Genomic DNA, 17930 nt, shown 5'->3' with positions numbered 1-17930 from the left:
AACGGTGCCCACCTCAACACTCAGTGATAAACATTCGCGACGCTATCAACGAAAGCGTACATCATCACATGTGGAGCCAAGAAGCTAAACATGTAAATATGGCTCACCTTGGTCAAAAGTGGTCTTCAATGGCATTAAAACGATAAAAAAACGATGCTGCAGTTAATCCATAGGTTCATCCTATGTGTCTGTGCCTTCTTTGAAATTATTTCTGATAATCCATAAGCAATACAACTGCGTTTTAGTTTCCAAACTCCAGAAGGAGACATTCCTCCAGTTTAGTTTCGCTTTCCACACGCGAAGCGGCAACATTTTTTCTTTATAATGTATGTGTATGTGAGTCTCCTCCTTCGATTCTATTGGCTCTAACGGTCACAAGGGTATGTCAACCAACCAGATCGAGCAAGGGGGGCCAGAGATAGGTCAAATCCACCCAAATGACCCCAGATGGCCCAGTTTTTGGCTAAATCTCTCTAAAAAGGTCAAATTTCACTTGTTTTGCATCAATCTTGATACAGGGTACTTATTATATGTTGTACTTTGGATTCCTAAAGCTTTTAGTCTACTAACCCATCATCCAAGGGTAGTTTTCACTATCTGTAAAAAATAATTTTTGGACGGACACTATAATTTACAGTTTTTTACTATGTAAAATCTGAATTTTCTTTAAAATAAAAAACATTTATATTGATTCTGACACTTCTACATCCAACTCACAGGTTTATCATTACTTTGAGAAAAGATTATTAATTTAACCCTTTTAGAAGGGAAGATATGGTCATTTGTTCTGGGAATGTCATTTTCGAGCCTGAGACCTGAAAAACAGGCTCAGAGTGGAACAGAATGACTGGAGAGAGGCGAGCTCTTCTTGGGAGGCCGTTGCATTTATTTAGCTGTTCTTCTGTTTCACAAAATACATCACAGACCTCTGTTTTTCTGCTGCCTCGTTTCACTTCCAGAAACATACACACTCTCGCTCACTCTCGCTCAGCGCTCTACCATCCACACACACACATGCACACGCCACACCCCTCTCTCTCTCTCTCTTAAAGGGACAGCGATCTCATCTCACTCTGCATGACCCTAATATCATAACATGTGTGTTCTGGAGAATCACAGATTATTATGCCTTTTAAACCAATTATTTAAATGTGTTTGTTAAATTCGGTATCATGTAAGTTGTAAGTTGCGCTGACAGGTCCACACACTGCTTCCCCGCAGCGAGCCCCCCCCGCCCTCCTGTTGATAGATCACGAGCGTCAAGCTCCTCAACATCCTCAACACCCCACCCCACCCTTGATAATTCTCGATCGTTGGCACGCTGATACATTTTTTTTTTTTTTTTTTTTTAAATGGCACTTCATATCAAAAAGGTTGCCGACCCCCGCTATAGATACTACCCCAGTTCCTAAACTGTAATGGAAATGCGCCATAAAGTGAGCCAGTCCTAACGAGGCCTAGCCATACCGAGCAAGGCCGAGCGAGGCCGTGTAGTGGAAATGCGCCATTAGATAGCTGTGCTACAGAGGAGAAGCACAGCATCAGCTCCAGAGACAGGTTTCAGTGTGCAGAATAGAGTCCTTTTCAGGGCTGCTAACTTTGAAGTTATCTCCACATGAGTTTTTGATAGCTTTGATCTTACTCCGCTTTTCAAATCCTCTCTTTTCGTACCTCTCGTCTGTGGATTCTCCTTTTAAAACATTTCCTTTGATGTGCCTCACAGAAGAAACTAATCCGAGCACACTGCCTTTGAGGTTAAACTGTAAGATCAGCCCTTCAACTCCAGCACGGGACCTTTGTTCCATGTTATCCCATTTAACACTACTTACTTGTTCCTTGTAGTCATCTCCTAATTGTTGGCTTTGTGTTGAAGTCATCAAATTAGAGATGCACATATTGCAATTGTCTGACCTTCTCAAATTTTGATTTTTCTTTCCTTGTAATATTTGTATAACTATTTCTCATGGAACATTTTTAATTCAGTTACAATACATGTGTTAGATGTTATTTAGCTGCTATAAATGAATGAGTTTCTCACCATGTGTGAGCTGACCCTGGTCTGCCACATGTCCGCCTGTTTGGGCGTCAGTTCTGGACCCTGCATCCCAAATTTGGTCGCCAGAACCTCCACATAACCTGCAAGACTGCATGCACACATATTTGGGTTAACATATTTGTGTAGAGAGTTATTGACAAAAATCATTAACCATCCCAATCATTTCCCTCATTTGAAACCATTTGCAGAAACTAAAACTACCGTTAAAATGTAGCTAAAAAAAAGTCCTCGGGTTTAAGGTGGAAAACAAAGTCGTTCTCCTGGAGACAAAACAACAAAGTATAAAAATAAAATAAACTCAAGCATTAATATGTGTAAAGATAGAGCAGCAGATGAGATGAAAATGAAAAACTATAAGTAGTAACAACTCAAATCCCACCTGATTTAACAAGAACACAAAGAAACCTCAGTTCATTATTTTAATTCAAATGCAGCAAACACAGAGTGTACCTTGAAGCACCTTCCTTCAAAAGACTTCACACATCTACCTTAACAAAACACACATCAGAGCGTTCATAATGCTGCTCACCCGAGACCGGCCAGATCTGAAATCAGGTTCCCCACGCAGCAGCTGCACAAACACAAAGAGGGAACACTCTGATGTCTGCTGTTCTCTGATGAACACACACATAGTGACAGATAAATAATGCACATAACAATCAAATGATAAATATAGAATTTACTGATTTTTAAAAAGGGATTGAAAGCACCTTTTTGAGGTCTAGGTTGAATGGATATTGGCTTCGTAATATTGACTGGCTTTGTCTTGTGTTGTGGCAATTGCTTGATGTTTGGCTGTGTTAGCAAAGATAAGCACTCATTAGCTATTCTAATGGATTCATCAAAAATGCATGTGTAATGTTAGATCTGTCCACATATTCTGAAGTGGTGCATCAATGAATCCACTCTGAAACTGTTGGGGCGCTAAATCGCAAAAATACAGAAACTAGTATAATGGTGCTTTAGGAAATATTTCTAAGAGCACAAACATCCCAATAGAGTGGTGCAGGAATGAGTCCTAAAGCCTGGATATGAGTTAGCATGTAAGCACTTCTGGGCTCCCTCATGAGGGTCTCGAGTTTTTTGAACGTGTTTTGGTTGGATGCCTGAAATAAGAAAAATGTCTTCACTTTTTGGCAGAAATTGGTAAATCATTACTAATGTGGTGCAATTCATTTATAACTTTAGCTTTTTATTACTGCCGATTGCATTTACCCTTCAAAAATCCTAAAAGTGGTGATGTCAACAAAACATGCAAGTATCATAAACGTGTGTTTGCCACAGATCTTATTTTATACGATACTTAGAAATCGAATGAAAAAATACTATTGAGTTTTTTTGTAAAGGGAGCCCTTGCTATGCTAGCTGCACCACTCTATTAGCTCGGGTTACAATGAAAGGAGCCAGCTATGATGGTTCAGACATCTGATCAGGATGCATCCTGGGTAACTGTCTTGAGATGGTTTCCAAAGAAAGTCAAACCGGGAGGGGAGCTGGGAAATATCCCATCAGGCCTAGAAAAGCATCAGGGTCCCCCAGGAAGAGGGGACGTCTAAAGAGAAAAAGATGTCTGGCCTACTTGCATTAGTCTGTTGCCATTGTGCAGGTGCCTGAAAAAAGATTCAAGGAGTAATTGAAGTTTAATCTATAAATAAGTGGCTGATATTTAGGCTATTACCCACCTCTAGAGCCTGTGTTGTCCATACAATGCCCACGTTTCAGCAACATTTAAGAAACTCACCCACACAAAGAAGTGCATGTACCTAAAAATGTGCTGTGCCAAGGGGCCCACATGAATGCGTATATGCAAGAAGATGAAAAGCAGAGAGAGAAGTTCAAACAATAGACTGTGGCAGCACAATGCAAGAGGAGAGCAGTAGGAGTGAGAGAAGGTGTTTACATGTTCACAGATAAAAGAGCACCTTTGGAAACCCTCCAAGACACCAGTCAGCTTCTTTTCCATCTGCCTTCACGTTAAGACTGTCAACAGAACGAGCTTCAGAACAATTCCAGTTCATGTATAACATCGACAACGCTTGGCAGCTGTGAATAATTCACGCTGCGGCTTGGATTTTCACAGGGGATGGCTGACAATGCGGAAGAAATTACATTTGTTCACGGTTAGTTCAACTTAAGGTGTTACGTATGTGTTTGTTTTGAGTGGATCTCTGGAGGCACCAGAAGCAACGGTGCTTAGCGCTGGATGCTAGCAGAGTTTCCAGCAGGAACTAAAGCTCCAGATGGAAGTTTTCAGTCCAAGTTTCCCTCAATGAAGTGAGATGGAAAAGTGAAAGAGCGATACAATCTCACAACCTCCTTTCACCAGCACCTCTGACTGATTGCATATGGCAGTAAAGTGCTGATGATGACACAGCAGTCAAGAGTTAAAAGCTAGAAAAGGTCTGCTCTCAAATCAGTCGTTGAGCATCACTGCAGGCTGGATGGTGATGACACAAATATGAAGCAGCGCCGGGATGGATAAAGACGGGCTATTGATCTAGAGCCTTTTTTCCCCATTTGCACTTTGCAGAGGAAATTGGAGCCAAGTATCCATGGAAACAGAATAATCTAGTGTTGAGCAAAAGGGAGAAGACGAGCACCAGTGCCTTTATGGTTTTCACAGCCTAATAAAGACCTGACCTGAGACCCAGAACAGCAGCCATGATGGCAGCAGGCGGTGTGCAAGAAACTGCTGCGGTGCCCAGGACAGCTGAGGAGTTTGAAGAAGATTCTTCAGTGCAACTTTATACAACTGGTGGCATCAGCCAGGCTTTAGAAGTAGAAACATGGCTTTAGTGATGGCTGATGGAAGAGGAGGCATCGCTTCTAGAATATACTGTGACTTACAGCCTGAATTATGGAGCTACAGTGCATCTTGTGTGATAGATAGACATTCTGTGTCTAAATGTGTCATCTGTAAATGTAAACTTAACTGAATTGGGCTCAGTTTGACACAGATCTGAATATTAGTTAATAAATGACAACTGATGCTTTGTAACTTTACCCACCTAAACCAATACATGACGGGTAGTCTAAAGGATGAGTTTGCTGTACCCTAACCCCTTGATTCCACCGGGTCCGTCTGCGCCGCGGTTTTGGTCCGGCCTCCTCCAGCGTCATACCCTACCGGGCGCGTTTCAGGAGCATTTCAGAAGCGGAGCGTCTTGCCTGCCGGCTCGCAGTTTTTGTTGATTTGGGCATTTGGACAGGCTACTTTGTACAGACAAAGTTAATAATAATTGTAATATTCCAGTTATAAACGACATGAATCAAAGATGTGTTGCTGTATTTTAGTGGTAAAAAAATGCATTCATCATCATAATTATTCTATATATATAATTTACACAGTGGCTGTAAACCGGAGGAGAACGCTGGCATTTCTCCTTCTACTTGAAAGACTACGGAGGGATAGGGTCTGCAAAATTAGTTTATTTTGGGAATTGACTGGATGCTCTGACCGGTCCACTTCCTGCCCGGCGCCTCTGCAACGCCTCGCGTCGCGTCGAAAATAGACTTGCATCCTATTTTGAGCGGAGCCGAGCGCCGAGACGCTTCTGGGACGCTTCTGGCCGTAACGCGGCGCGTCTGGTGGAATAGCACCCATTGACTAGAGTGGCCGCGATCTTTGCGAACGCCGCAGCGCAGCCATAACGCGGCCGTAACGCGACGCAGACGGTGGAATCTAGGGGTAAGGCTAGACTATATATATATGCAAACTATATTAATACAATTCATTAAAGCCAAATATTTTTTGTTTACAAATAATTTTTTGCATTTGTGGAAAGTAATCACCGATGACACATTTAAAGACAGATTTTTGATCTGTTCACACAAATAATACTGAGGCAGATCTACCTCCATACTGAATGAAAGCAATAGCAGGGGTTTATGGTGAACAACATGTTTTTATAAAAGGTCACTTTTCAATGTTTTGAAGAGAAAACAAATATATTTGAGAAGATGGAACTAAAGAATGTTTGGCTTTTTTATTTATAATAAATCTTTTGACCAACATATGTATAAATGGAATTTGGGACAAGATAATAAACTCAATTTTAATTTCACGGTGACCTGACTACAGATTCTCTACATGTTCTTACCAGCCATGGTGGAGATCCCGAGAGTGACTCCGATAGAGAGTTCAATCTGTGTTCCCTGGAGGAGAGGAGAGAGTGAGGGGAGGTCTCATCAGAGTCAGAGTTTTAGAAAGAATACAGGTAGACAGAAGAAGATACATCATTGACGAAGACTTGCATTTGTCCATCATAAAGGCAATTCATTACAGTCAAAAATAAGCTTAATCATTGTGTAAATAAAAGGCACTTACTGCTGCGATCATGATGGCATTATCAAGGAAACCAAATCCAATAAAGGGGATGCAGTTGTGGAACAAAACTGCAGACAAACAGGAAGGAGGATTAACACAGAATCTGACATTTCATTCTTGAACTTTGCCATCAGGGAACTGCAGAAATCATGTTCATCCTTCAGCTTAATGTGCTGTTTCTAACACTAACACATGAGTTCACTTCAAACATATTTGTTACATATTTACATAGGTGAAAGAAATTGTGTTTAACTATTTTTAAAATCAGGAAGAGGATGACAGTTTTGATCACTTTTAAATAAGTTTTGAAGAGGTGAAAGTCGTAAAGCATTTTAGATTATTGAAGTGTTGAATTGTATGAGCTCAATACATGCAAAGTATATGAATAAACAGAACAGACCGGCCTGAACAGTATTGCATACTTAATGAGAGGAAGTAGTAGAGTTTTGAGATATTGCTTGGACTTAGGCTGGTGCCCCACGGGAACGCATACGGCAAAACGCATAGGATTAACGCAAACGCAATCGCCAAAAAGCTTCCGTCCACACGCAATATACACCGGATAGTGTCTGTTCACATGAGACAGCTCCGTTTAGATCCAACCGCTGGAAAAAGCTGCAGTACATATGCCGAGCCTGTACGTGGCGCTGTAACTTCCTCCAGAAATAGCAGCGAAGAAGCATGGTCGTCATGGTTGCCCTTCTGTTTATTCACCGTGGTGGGGGCCGAGGGAACCGGGCAGAGTTTTTCGCCGGTCAACATGTGTAAAAGTTTAAATCTTCCGGACAAAATTATAAAAGTGCCGGTCAAAGGTCTTCTTTGTTATTTGTTGAGCTTTAAAACAAATGAATAACGACTATATATAATAATAAAATACACGGAGCCTGTCCTCTCTTTTTCCTCTCTTCTGACAGCGTCAGTGTCTGTCTCATGCAGCAGCTGATCCAGTAATGAGTGACCCGGCCGACAGTAAAAAATAAACATATTTATAACTAGTTTAGGTAGTTTGAGAGGTAATTAAAATAGCTAAGGGTGATGATCTGACTTGAAGTGTGTGACTTGCTCCCGCTGCATCACAGCGGGAGGAGCTGCGTGTCTCCGTCCTGTCAGATTAGATCTCACTCGCGTTTATGTCCATATCGAGATAAAGATAAATAATCTGAATTCAGTGTGCAGTGTACTTTTGCGGGGGTGAGCAGGAGAGGTGGGGGAGGCAGGGCTATTGCGTCATCATTATCACAAAATGATCGTATAGAGGCGATCACACAGAGCCGTATGACCCCCCAGAGCGCTCCGTTCCCAGATCTATCCACCTTTGGACCCGTTGTCGTTTGCGGGGTCCGTTTCTATCGTTTCGTTACGGCGTCGTGTGGCAAAAAGGGCTATACGCAAGAGAAATATGCGGATACAACCCGTTTTCGTTCCCGTGGGGCACCAGCCTAAGAATCAAAGCCAGCTGCTCTGTGAGCTTGGACTTATTGTCAGCGTGCAAACATGCTCACAATGCTTACATTGAGATGTCTAGCAGGTTCATATCATGTTCACCATCTAAGCATATTAGCTTTAACATCAGATAATAAGCACTTAACACAAAGTACAGCTGAGGCTGATGATATGACGAATGTCTGCATGCTTCTATTGTGGAAAAGAGTTTGTACAATGCTGTGGCTCTATGGTTTCTAATAGAGCATACAGGATAATATAGCATTTTCTTTATTCTATCACTTATTAGTCTATGTTTATATTTACGGTTCCTGATATAGCATGTTTATTACATGCAGCATTATATTACATAAACACTACACAAATAATACTTATAAATCAATACTTTTATTTTGAAAGCCATATGAATATCCAATAATGGATTATAAGATTTAATCCGTTTACACAACAAATCCAACTCTTTTTGTTTCTGTTCTCTTTGTTTAGTAATCTCTAGGGCACGAGGATTTCACCCTTTTTAATAATTACCTACTCCACATGACCCCTGGTGGTCTCAATAGTTTCCCCCTGTGGATAAATATGGTTTGAAAATAGCTTTTTTCTTGCAAGCTCTGCCTTAAAATGATAAGTCTGATGTTGAGGTTAGTTATTGAACCGAGGTTAGGGCTGTGCGATTATGGCAAAAATCATAATCACGATTATTTTTGGTCAATAATTGATATCACGATTATTAAATACGATTATTCATTGACTTTGAAAACATCCATTTATTGAACTTTAAAACAAATACAAATAATAATTTGAACAGTATCTTTTTAACTGTTGATTACCCTGAACGTATAATTCAACTGAAAAACCAATACAAAACTAAATTAAATGATACATTTATATTTACATTTAAATAAATAATATCAAAAATAATAAATACCAATAAACAAGATCAACAAATATTTTGGAGCGCACTCCAACAAGCTACTAAACATATATAAATATGATAAATACAAATAAATTAGACTAAAATAAATTAGATCAAATATGTTGCAGTGCACTGTCACAACCTAGCAAAGCAAAATTATTGTTTTTTTCGATTATGTTGTTTTCGTAATTGTGGCAGGCCAAAATCGTAATTGCGATTAAAATACGATTAATTGCACAGCCCTAGCAGAGGTTATCACCGAAGTTCAGACTTTACAGTATAAACTGGTATATGATAGAATGATATCTTATATATCAAATCAGCAAAGCTAATTAATGTCTGGTCAGCTTGATTTCCAACATAAACTTAAAAAAGTGTTTATTAAGGAAAACAGAACTGCTGACATAGAAATACTCATGGAGGAGTTTCAGGTTGCGGTTTATTTCCAAAACATAGATGATTGTGAGTTGTGCGTCACATTTAATCTCACCATATTTGATCTGGGCCCTAGTCGGCGGCGAGGGCTCCTGGTTCTCTGAAAGGAAAAAACATAAAAACACATCAGACGTTTGCTCATTAACTGCTGAGGTTTCACTTTAAAGGCCCCTACACACCAAGCCGTCGATAGATGTCGATAGATGTCGGGCCGTCGATGAGCGTCATGTCGCCCTACTCAGATTGGTGTGTCCCGCACCGTTGTGTCTTTTCGGCCGTGACGATACCTTCCGCTCCCGATTCAACATGTCGAATCGGGGAGCTGTTGGCAAAAGGCTGTCGGCAAAATAAATCACTCTGATTGGCTGTTCAGCTTAGCGAATCAGTGCATGAGAAGCGAAACGGAAGTGAAGAAGGTACACACAGACGGCTATTATTTTTCATTTTCATCTCACCTGGACGCAAGAATTTATTTTACATCATGGCGATCTGGAATGAATAAACCGAAGACCAACTCAGTTGCCACGTAATTTGCTGCCACACTTCCTGCATGAGGTGGCTTCTTCAAGTATTTAACGGACAGGACCCTGGACGATGTGGCTATTTTTTTTTATTATTGTAGGCCTATTACTTACTATTTTTATCTTATTGTATTTTAGTCGATTGTTTACATTGTACAGTTCTACATTTGACAATAAACCACTTTTTACCGCTACTGCAAAATAAAAAACTTTATTTCGTACCTACATACTACAGCCATTAGATAACACAACATTAGAATGAGGATACAATTAGCTATACGACAATAAAAGTCAGAGGATACAGATGTACATGATGATACATAATTTGCCTGTCAGTGTTATGATGTTGTATATTAATATAATCTTGGATTATGTCAGTGTTATGATGTTGTATATTAAAATAATCTTGGATTATAATGACTGATGCATGGAATGTGGTAGCAGCAGTACTTGCCAGCCACAATGCTTAAATAGTTTCTTTCTGCTTCAGAGAGCTGAAGTTTGTATCACGCAGTCTGTCTTCCGGTTGTTGCCTCTTTTGAATGACGAATACACACTACCGCCGCCTGCTGGTAAGGAGAGTTATTGGCACTCACGTGCGTACGTACTACTTGGCCGTCGGCTGAAGTCTTTGCGGTGTGTTCCAGTGCGACTGTTGGCCAAGACGCAGGAGACGTGAAGCAACACAAGTCATGTTCCGTCGGGACGTGTTCTTTGGTGTCAGCTTGGTGTGTAGGGGCCTTAAGCTGCAGCAGCAACATGGAGACAGTTGGCTCACCTCTTCTCTAAAGTTCAACAATTCACACTTCCAGTGGACGCTCTACAGTAAATACCAAGCTTCTTCAAAACCACACCAGATGTGTTGTTACAGTTCAGGATTTGACCTTTAGTTATGGCGCCCCCATTATGCCAATGAGTGTTTATTTAAATGCCAGAAGAGGGATTAAGATCATATTTCATTCAAATAAAAAATATGTTTCCCAGCAAGCAAAGATATCTTAATTTCTCTGACCAAAAATATTTTAAAAGCCGAGCAAACCATGAATTTGAAGGCATTTCTTGAAAGGAAATGATCCTCTAATATCCTGCTTTCTTAGGCTGGATTGTAGAGCACTGTAAGGAGTTGGATCAGAGAAGTAAGCCCTTGCTCCTCTGCTCTGACTGCTTCTACTGCAGCGTATTGAATCTTTCTCTGTGTTCCCGTCTGTGTGCCAGGGGCACATTTGTTCTCTTACACACACTCACACACACTCACAACAGTGTGAGACACTCATCACTGCAGAGAACAAAACGATCCAAACTGTGAGTAGAGGTTGATAACGCTCATGGTCACAAATGCAATAAAACCCTTACAAGTGATATCAGCAATTTATTAACATCCTGCGAATAAATGTAAAATGAATCTGCAGAAATGCAAATATTCTTCTACTGATATTATTACTTTTTGTAGTACGGTCCAAAGTGTGAGTAGATGTTGATAACGCTCATGGTCACAAATGCAATAAAACCTTTACAAGTCATATCAGCAGTTTATGAAAAAAATCCTGCAAATAAATATAAAATGAATCTGCAGAAATGAAAAGATTCTTCTACTGTTTTTATTACTTTTTGTAGTTTGTTTTGTGTTTGTTAGTTTTAACATCACAAAAATAATATAATAGTGCAGATTCTTTACTTAAATGTTTTTTTAATTCCTCAAAACCATTCTCATAAAGATAGAAATAGAGCTGAAGAGGAAGTCTTTCACTGGACCACCTGAGACTGTAGCCCCGTGTGTGCTGCAGCGCGGCCTCACTGCCAACAGATGAGGCTGCTTTCTTATTTAACCTGCTCTGTCTGAAAGTGACCTTAGAGCAGAGCTCTTCCAACATGGCTGCCTGACCCCGGTCACAGTATTTACAGTCACATGGAAGTCTCAATAACTCACTCCATCTGCTATCAGAGGCCCACAATGCTGCAGGGTTTACAAAAGTGTTCTCCTGTTGGAGCCTGAGACAGACATCAAGGAAGAAGAGAAAACACTATTTTTGTTTTTAAAAGATGATTTGATATAATAACTTTTTGGATTGCAATCAGGCATTAAACTAGCAGGGGGCAGGAATCAATGTAAAGTGCATTAGCATTATCAGAGGATCAAATATTAAAGCAGCTTTAATCAATATTCTTTAGAATAAATGCATAAAAAGACATTTGAAAGAGTTTGCAAATAGTAATGAATCCCTTTGGATATACAGAGCTTTATTGTTATTCATTGTTTATTCTGGCTGACTCTCAGTGGGCTCATAGTGACATTACCGTCTGCAGCACTACGCTGTTCTCAGGAAGCGCAGTAAAAAGCCCCTGTGCTCTACTTCCTTAGCAGGAACAAGCAGACAGACAGAGTTAGAGACTAGCTGGGGGGAAAAGTGGAGAATTTAGCAGCTAAAGAGACAGACGTTTCACTTTTCAAAGGAGCTCAAAGAGAGACAATATCGGACTTTGCATTCATCAGCTGGACACAAACAAAAGTCATTATGATTATCTTGCTCCATAACTGCTGGATGTGTTTGGAAGCATCATTTTTTTATTAAAAGGAGCCCTATTATGCTTTTTGTGTTTTCCCTTTCCTGTAGTTTGTTATCTAAGTTGTTTCTGCATGCAAATGGTCTGCAAAAGCTACAATCCCTGTGTTTCTCTCCCCTACTGCATCACTTTATAATGAATGATATCACTATGTTACACTCACACTTCTATTGGCTAGTGCTCGTAGCGCTCTGTTTTAATCAATCACAACCGAGCCGGCCAGCTAACCAACCAGAGCAGACTGGGCTCTGGTTTCAGACAGAGGGTGAAAAGAGGTGCTGCAGCACAGGCAGTATGAGAAAAGAGCTTTGTGAACATTAAAGCCTGGAGACATGTCACAGTAGAGACACTACATACTGATATGAACCTGATAACAAGCATTACAGTATATGTCTTCTGTGGCTTAAAAGTGTATGGTCTGCCATTCCTATTTTTACAATATGTTTCAACAGCCAACAAGTGGCAAAAAAAACGATTTTGCAGGGTAAAAATATAAGCATGTATACAAAGGAAAATATGAAAAAAATAAAAGCGCTAAAGATCTAAAGCTGATTAAATTGGAAAAATAGACTTTAATTAGAAGGAGAGGAGCCGTGTACTGGATTGGATTAGTTGAGCACTCTGGGGAGACACTGAGCTGTCTCTAGACAAGTAGGTGACTGGGGCAGAGTCCTTTGCTTTCAGACCTCCCTGTGTGCCTGCTGTGTTTGTCTGCTGAGAGAAGCAAAGAGCACAGAAATAACTTGTGTGTGTGTGTGTGTGTGTGGAAAGGTTAGGCTCTATTTCAGGACACAGGAGTGCAAGGTTTCACCTCCTGCTCTCCATTGAACACAGCGCCTCGTGCTACATAAAATCGCACCTGTTACTTTTATTACTTCACCCACCTTATTGTTTAATAATAGAACAAAGTCCTCAATATATTGGCTCATCTTCTTTTTATGTAGCCGACGCAGGCGACGTAGCTGACGTAAAAGACGGGACGCCTTCGGTACGCGTTCTTTGGTCTCAGGTGGTTGTGTAGCGGCCTTAACCTGTTTAGCCCTGAGCCTGTTTTTCAGGTCTCAGGCTCGAAAATGACATTCCCAGAACAAATGACCATATCTTCCCTTCTAAAAGGGTTACATTAATAATCTTTTTTCTCAAAGTAATGATAAACCTGTGAGTTGGATGTAGAAAAGTCAGAATCAATATAGATGTTTTTTATTTTAAAGAAAATTCAGATTGAACATAGTAAAAAACTGTAAATTATAGTGTCCGTCCAAAAATTCTTTTTTACTTATAGTGAAAACTACCCTTGGATGATGGGTTAGTAGACTAAAGGCTTTAGGAATCCAAAGTACAACATATAAGTACCCTGTATCAAGATTGATGCAAAACAAGTGACATTTGACCTTTTTAGAAAGATTTAGCACAAAAAAAAACACTTCTGGGGTCATTTGGGTGGATTTTCCATATCTCTGGCTCCCCTTTGTCGATTTTGATGGTTGACACCTCTTTCTGACCGTTAGAGCCAATAGAATCGAAGGGGGATTCCCCCACACACACACACAGTAAAAAAAAAAGGTGGGGGCTTCGCGCATGCAGTTTTGCATCAGAGCGAACCTATACTCTAGCTCTGACATCTGGAAACAGAAAAGCCGTTTTATTGCTTATGGATTATCAGAAATCATTTCAAAGGGACACAGACACATTGGATTAACCTATGGATTAAGCGTTTTTATCGTTTTAATGCCATTGAAGACCACTTTTGACCAAACTACGACACAGGTAAGCCATGTTAGCGTTTTTAGCTACCTAGCGCCACATGTTTTGATGTCTGTTTTTGTTTATAAAGTCGCGAGTTCGTATCATGGAGTGTTAATGTATGCACCCATCGATTCTGTGTCACCTCACGATGTGAAACGATGTGTTGGATGTGCAGAAAAGATAAATAATAAGGTTTTGCGAGTGAATTTCGGTGCAGTAATCTGTTAGCATTTTTCGCTCGTTGCTAATTCAGAGGCTCAGCGTTAGCATTGTGGGTTTTATTTTGAAAAATAAATAAAAATGATCAGTTAGATGAGTTTCTTCCCGTTACATGGATATAAAACATTCAGTTTATTAAATGAACATGCCCTCAGACACTGTTTCCTGCAAGATGTTGCGGGAGTGCCCCAGTACCGGCGTCTCTCGGGCTTAACAGGTTAAACAAACATTTGGAGATGCCTCAATTGATATTTGGTTTTGTGATATTGCTGAAACATGATCACAATTTTTGAGCAAACATTAAAGATCTCCTATCATGCTATTTGTAGGCATATATTATGAGTCTCAGATATATATAAAAATCATGTCTATGATGATGTGTTTTGCTCAAAATACCAAACAGATCACCCATTCTAGCCGTGTCTCATACCCTCTATTTCAGGCCTGTTAGAGAAGTGCTGATTCTGGGTCCTTAGCTTTAAAAAAAAAAAAGAGGAGGGGAGCTTGTGCCTACTCAATTCTACCCAGATACAGCTAAATGCTGCCGTGATGAAACGCCATGTTCAAAACCACATCAAGGATTGTTTCTGAAACAGTATGGAGCTCAAACGCTTTTTCTCTTGTGGGTTTACCACAAGGTGAGTTCTTTTTTTATTTCCTGCTTTTTTTACACATACTCTCTCCAGTACAGGTTAGCGTGTTAGCGATGCTTGCTAATGTAAACACAGACCATATTACTTCCAAAACACGTCGGGCATTGTTTCTGATAGCGACGTTTCTGATAGGGCCGTGGGTGTAAAGCCAGCCCACATTTCATATATTACGTCATATCGGACTCAAATCTGGATCAGCTCCAGTGTTCCCCCGTTTTTAGAGATTTGGGTACGGAGGAAAAGAGAGGGTTTGGTTTCTGACACTTTGTGAGTTCCCTTACACACTGTGGACACATGTTTATGTTTAAAAGACATCAAAAAGTGCATTTTGCATGATTTTCAACAGAATTTGGAGAGGTTACAGGGTTATTGCTATGTATTGTGTTGCAGCAATATCTATGCTTAATGACTTGCTTGGATAAATAAAGTTTAAAAGTGAATAAAAACGTAAAGCATGCTAATCGACTAGCTGACTGATGTTTTGAAGGAATACACCCCTTAGTTAGATTGACTGTTGCAGTGCCAGCTCGGCCGATTGTTTTTCCTCCTATTCTGCTGCCTTTCTTGTGAACCGCTCATCCAAACTTATCTTAAATATTTGACAGTCAAATTATAATAATCCATGGATCAATGACAATACAATCATCTTAATTAAGCCACTATCTCTGTAAATGCTGGGGCAAGGACTTTTCACATGTTCCCTTATTATCATATGTGTATCTTTTGGTAAAAAACTCCTCAATTGCTTTATTAGGAGAGCAATTCAAGTGTTCATTATACCAGTCCAGATAGATCAAATATAATCAGACTCCTCAATGGTCTACTCTTGTTTGCCTGGACAGTGAACCTCGGGTAATTTCCCGAGGGCACTATATGTTTGTCAAATTGGTCCAGAATGAAATCGCACAACAATTATTGAATGTTCAATTAAATAGCCCTTAGAGAAAGAATGCTACCCGGTCTTAGGCCCCGGCCACACAAGGACGATAACGGTCGTATCTGCTACAGTTCACTATCAGATAGACGTTTCGGCCACACGAGGCCGACATGGAAACGCAGAAAACGATAACGGGTCCCAAGGTGGGTAGATCTGCAAACGAAACGCTCTGGGGGGGCAAACGGCTCCATGTTTACGCCTATACGATCATTTCCTGATAACGTTGAAGCAATAGCCCCGCCTCTCCCCACCTCTCCTGCTCAGAGATCAGCTGCTGGGCTGTCAGAAGAGGGGGAGGAAAAGAGAGGCTCCGTTTTTTATTCTTATATTATTATATAGAGTCGTTATCAATTTGTTTTAAAGCTCGATAAATAACAAAGAAGACCTTTGACCGGCACTTTTCTAATTTTGTCCGGAAGATTTAAACTTTAACGGACATGTTGACCGGCGAAAAAAAATCTAACTTAAAATCTGCTGCACGGTCCCCTCGTCCCTTGGAAGAGGTGGAGAGGTGGGTGTTTTTCATCTGCTGGTGGATTACCGGAGAGATTTACAGAGAAAAAGAGCCAGAGCGTCCACAGCGGAGAATAAACAGAAGGGCAACCATGCGTGGGAAGTCTTCTTCGCTGCTTTTGTGGCAGGAGTACAGCGCCACTTACAGGCCCGGCATATGTACTACAGCGTCACCAGCGCTTTCGAGCGGTCTCGTGTGAACGGACACGTTCCTATTGCGTGTGGACGGAAGATCTTTTTGATATCGATTTCGGTCCGTTTGCGTTATCGTCCTCGTGTGGCTCCAGCATTAGAGTCCATATGATACCCATTTCCTCTGGCACCACACTCAAACTATACTTCACATTATTAGGATCTAAAAAGCAATCTTGTGTCTCATTTTTCATCCATCCAAGAGTTTTGTTTTCTGATGTATCATGAGTGTTGCAGCCTCACAGGGTTGCTGCAGTGGCTGTTGACTTTAGTCTTGTGGAAAGGAGACAACTATTTCAGAAACACTGCTGAAAATATGAAGCCACACGGTGGGAATAACCCATTTTCACCTTTTGCGATTTTCGCTTCCTAATGACTGCAGTGTGACTACAAACACTGGGACTCCTGGGGAAACACGTCCAGAAATAGGTCTGAGTGAAGTAGGCAAAAAATAAATATCACTGCTGACAATGTGCCAATAGCAGCAGATTTGGAGTCAGATGAGTGAATGCAGAATATCTCAGAGTACATAATGACAGAAGATGGAGTCTAACACAGCTCATGTGTCAGAGTGTGATTAAAGCAAACACAAGATGAATATGTGTTTGTGGATAATTAGACATCAGCAGATGCTCCATCATCTGCCTGCTTTCACGCTGCTCATTATAAGAGTGGAACTGCTTCTTGCAACACACTGCACACCTGAAAAAACACACCAACAGTTCAGAGTTTGAGGCTTTGATGCGATTGCAGGGGAATATATCATAACTTAAAGGGGACCTATCATGCAAAATGCACTTTTTGATGTCTTTTATACATAAATATGTGTCCCCGGTGTGTCGGGAACTCACGCAGCGTCAGAAAATAAAACCCTCTCTTTTCCTCCGTACCCAAATCTTTTAAAAACAGGGGTACGACGAGCGCATACAGATTTGCTGCCGATATGACGTCAAATCGGCAGCGGACCCACAGAAAATTGCTATCAGAAACAATGCCTGACGTGTTTTGGACGTAATCTCGTCTTTGTTTACATTAGCAAGCCTCGCTAACACTCAGAGCTAACCTGTACTGGAGAGCACATGTGTTTAAAAAGCAGGAAATAAAAAAAGGAACTCACCTTGTGATAAACCCGCAAGAGAAAAAGCATTTGAGCTCCATACTGTTTCAGAAATAATCTTTGATGTGGTTTAGAACAGGATGGCGTTTTATCACAGCAGAATTTAACTTTATCTCCGGTAGAATTCTGATCAGGCATTAGCTCCGCCTCCTCTTTTTTTTTTTTTTCAAGCCAAGGACCCAAAATCCGCGTTTCTCTAACAGGGCTGCAAAAGAGGGGTATGAGCAGTATGAGGCATGGCTACAATGGGTGAACTGTTTGGTATTTTAAGCAAAAAACTTCACAGACATGTT

General features: G+C 40.6%; 1 protein-coding gene across 1 annotated transcript in view; it reads right to left on the bottom strand.

The window, feature by feature from the left end:
* tmem65 (transmembrane protein 65) overlaps positions 1 to 17930 on the bottom strand; it is a 38531-nt gene that overhangs the window by 5251 nt on the left and 15350 nt on the right. Inside the window, exons 2-6 of the mRNA XM_034124756.1 lie at positions 9233 to 9277; positions 6384 to 6451; positions 6147 to 6211; positions 2586 to 2627; positions 2039 to 2144 (exon numbers count right to left, since the gene is read on the bottom strand). Of these exons, the coding sequence (XP_033980647.1) occupies positions 2039 to 2144; positions 2586 to 2627; positions 6147 to 6211; positions 6384 to 6451; positions 9233 to 9277 (326 nt within the window). The remainder of the gene's footprint in view (positions 1 to 2038; positions 2145 to 2585; positions 2628 to 6146; positions 6212 to 6383; positions 6452 to 9232; positions 9278 to 17930) is intronic.

This window comes from Trematomus bernacchii, unplaced genomic scaffold (genome assembly GCF_902827165.1).
Source record: "Trematomus bernacchii unplaced genomic scaffold, fTreBer1.1, whole genome shotgun sequence".
NCBI classification, from domain to species: domain Eukaryota; kingdom Metazoa; phylum Chordata; class Actinopteri; order Perciformes; family Nototheniidae; genus Trematomus; species Trematomus bernacchii.
Note: the sequence above shows the minus strand (reverse complement) of the source record. Positions and strands in the feature narration are given on the sequence as shown.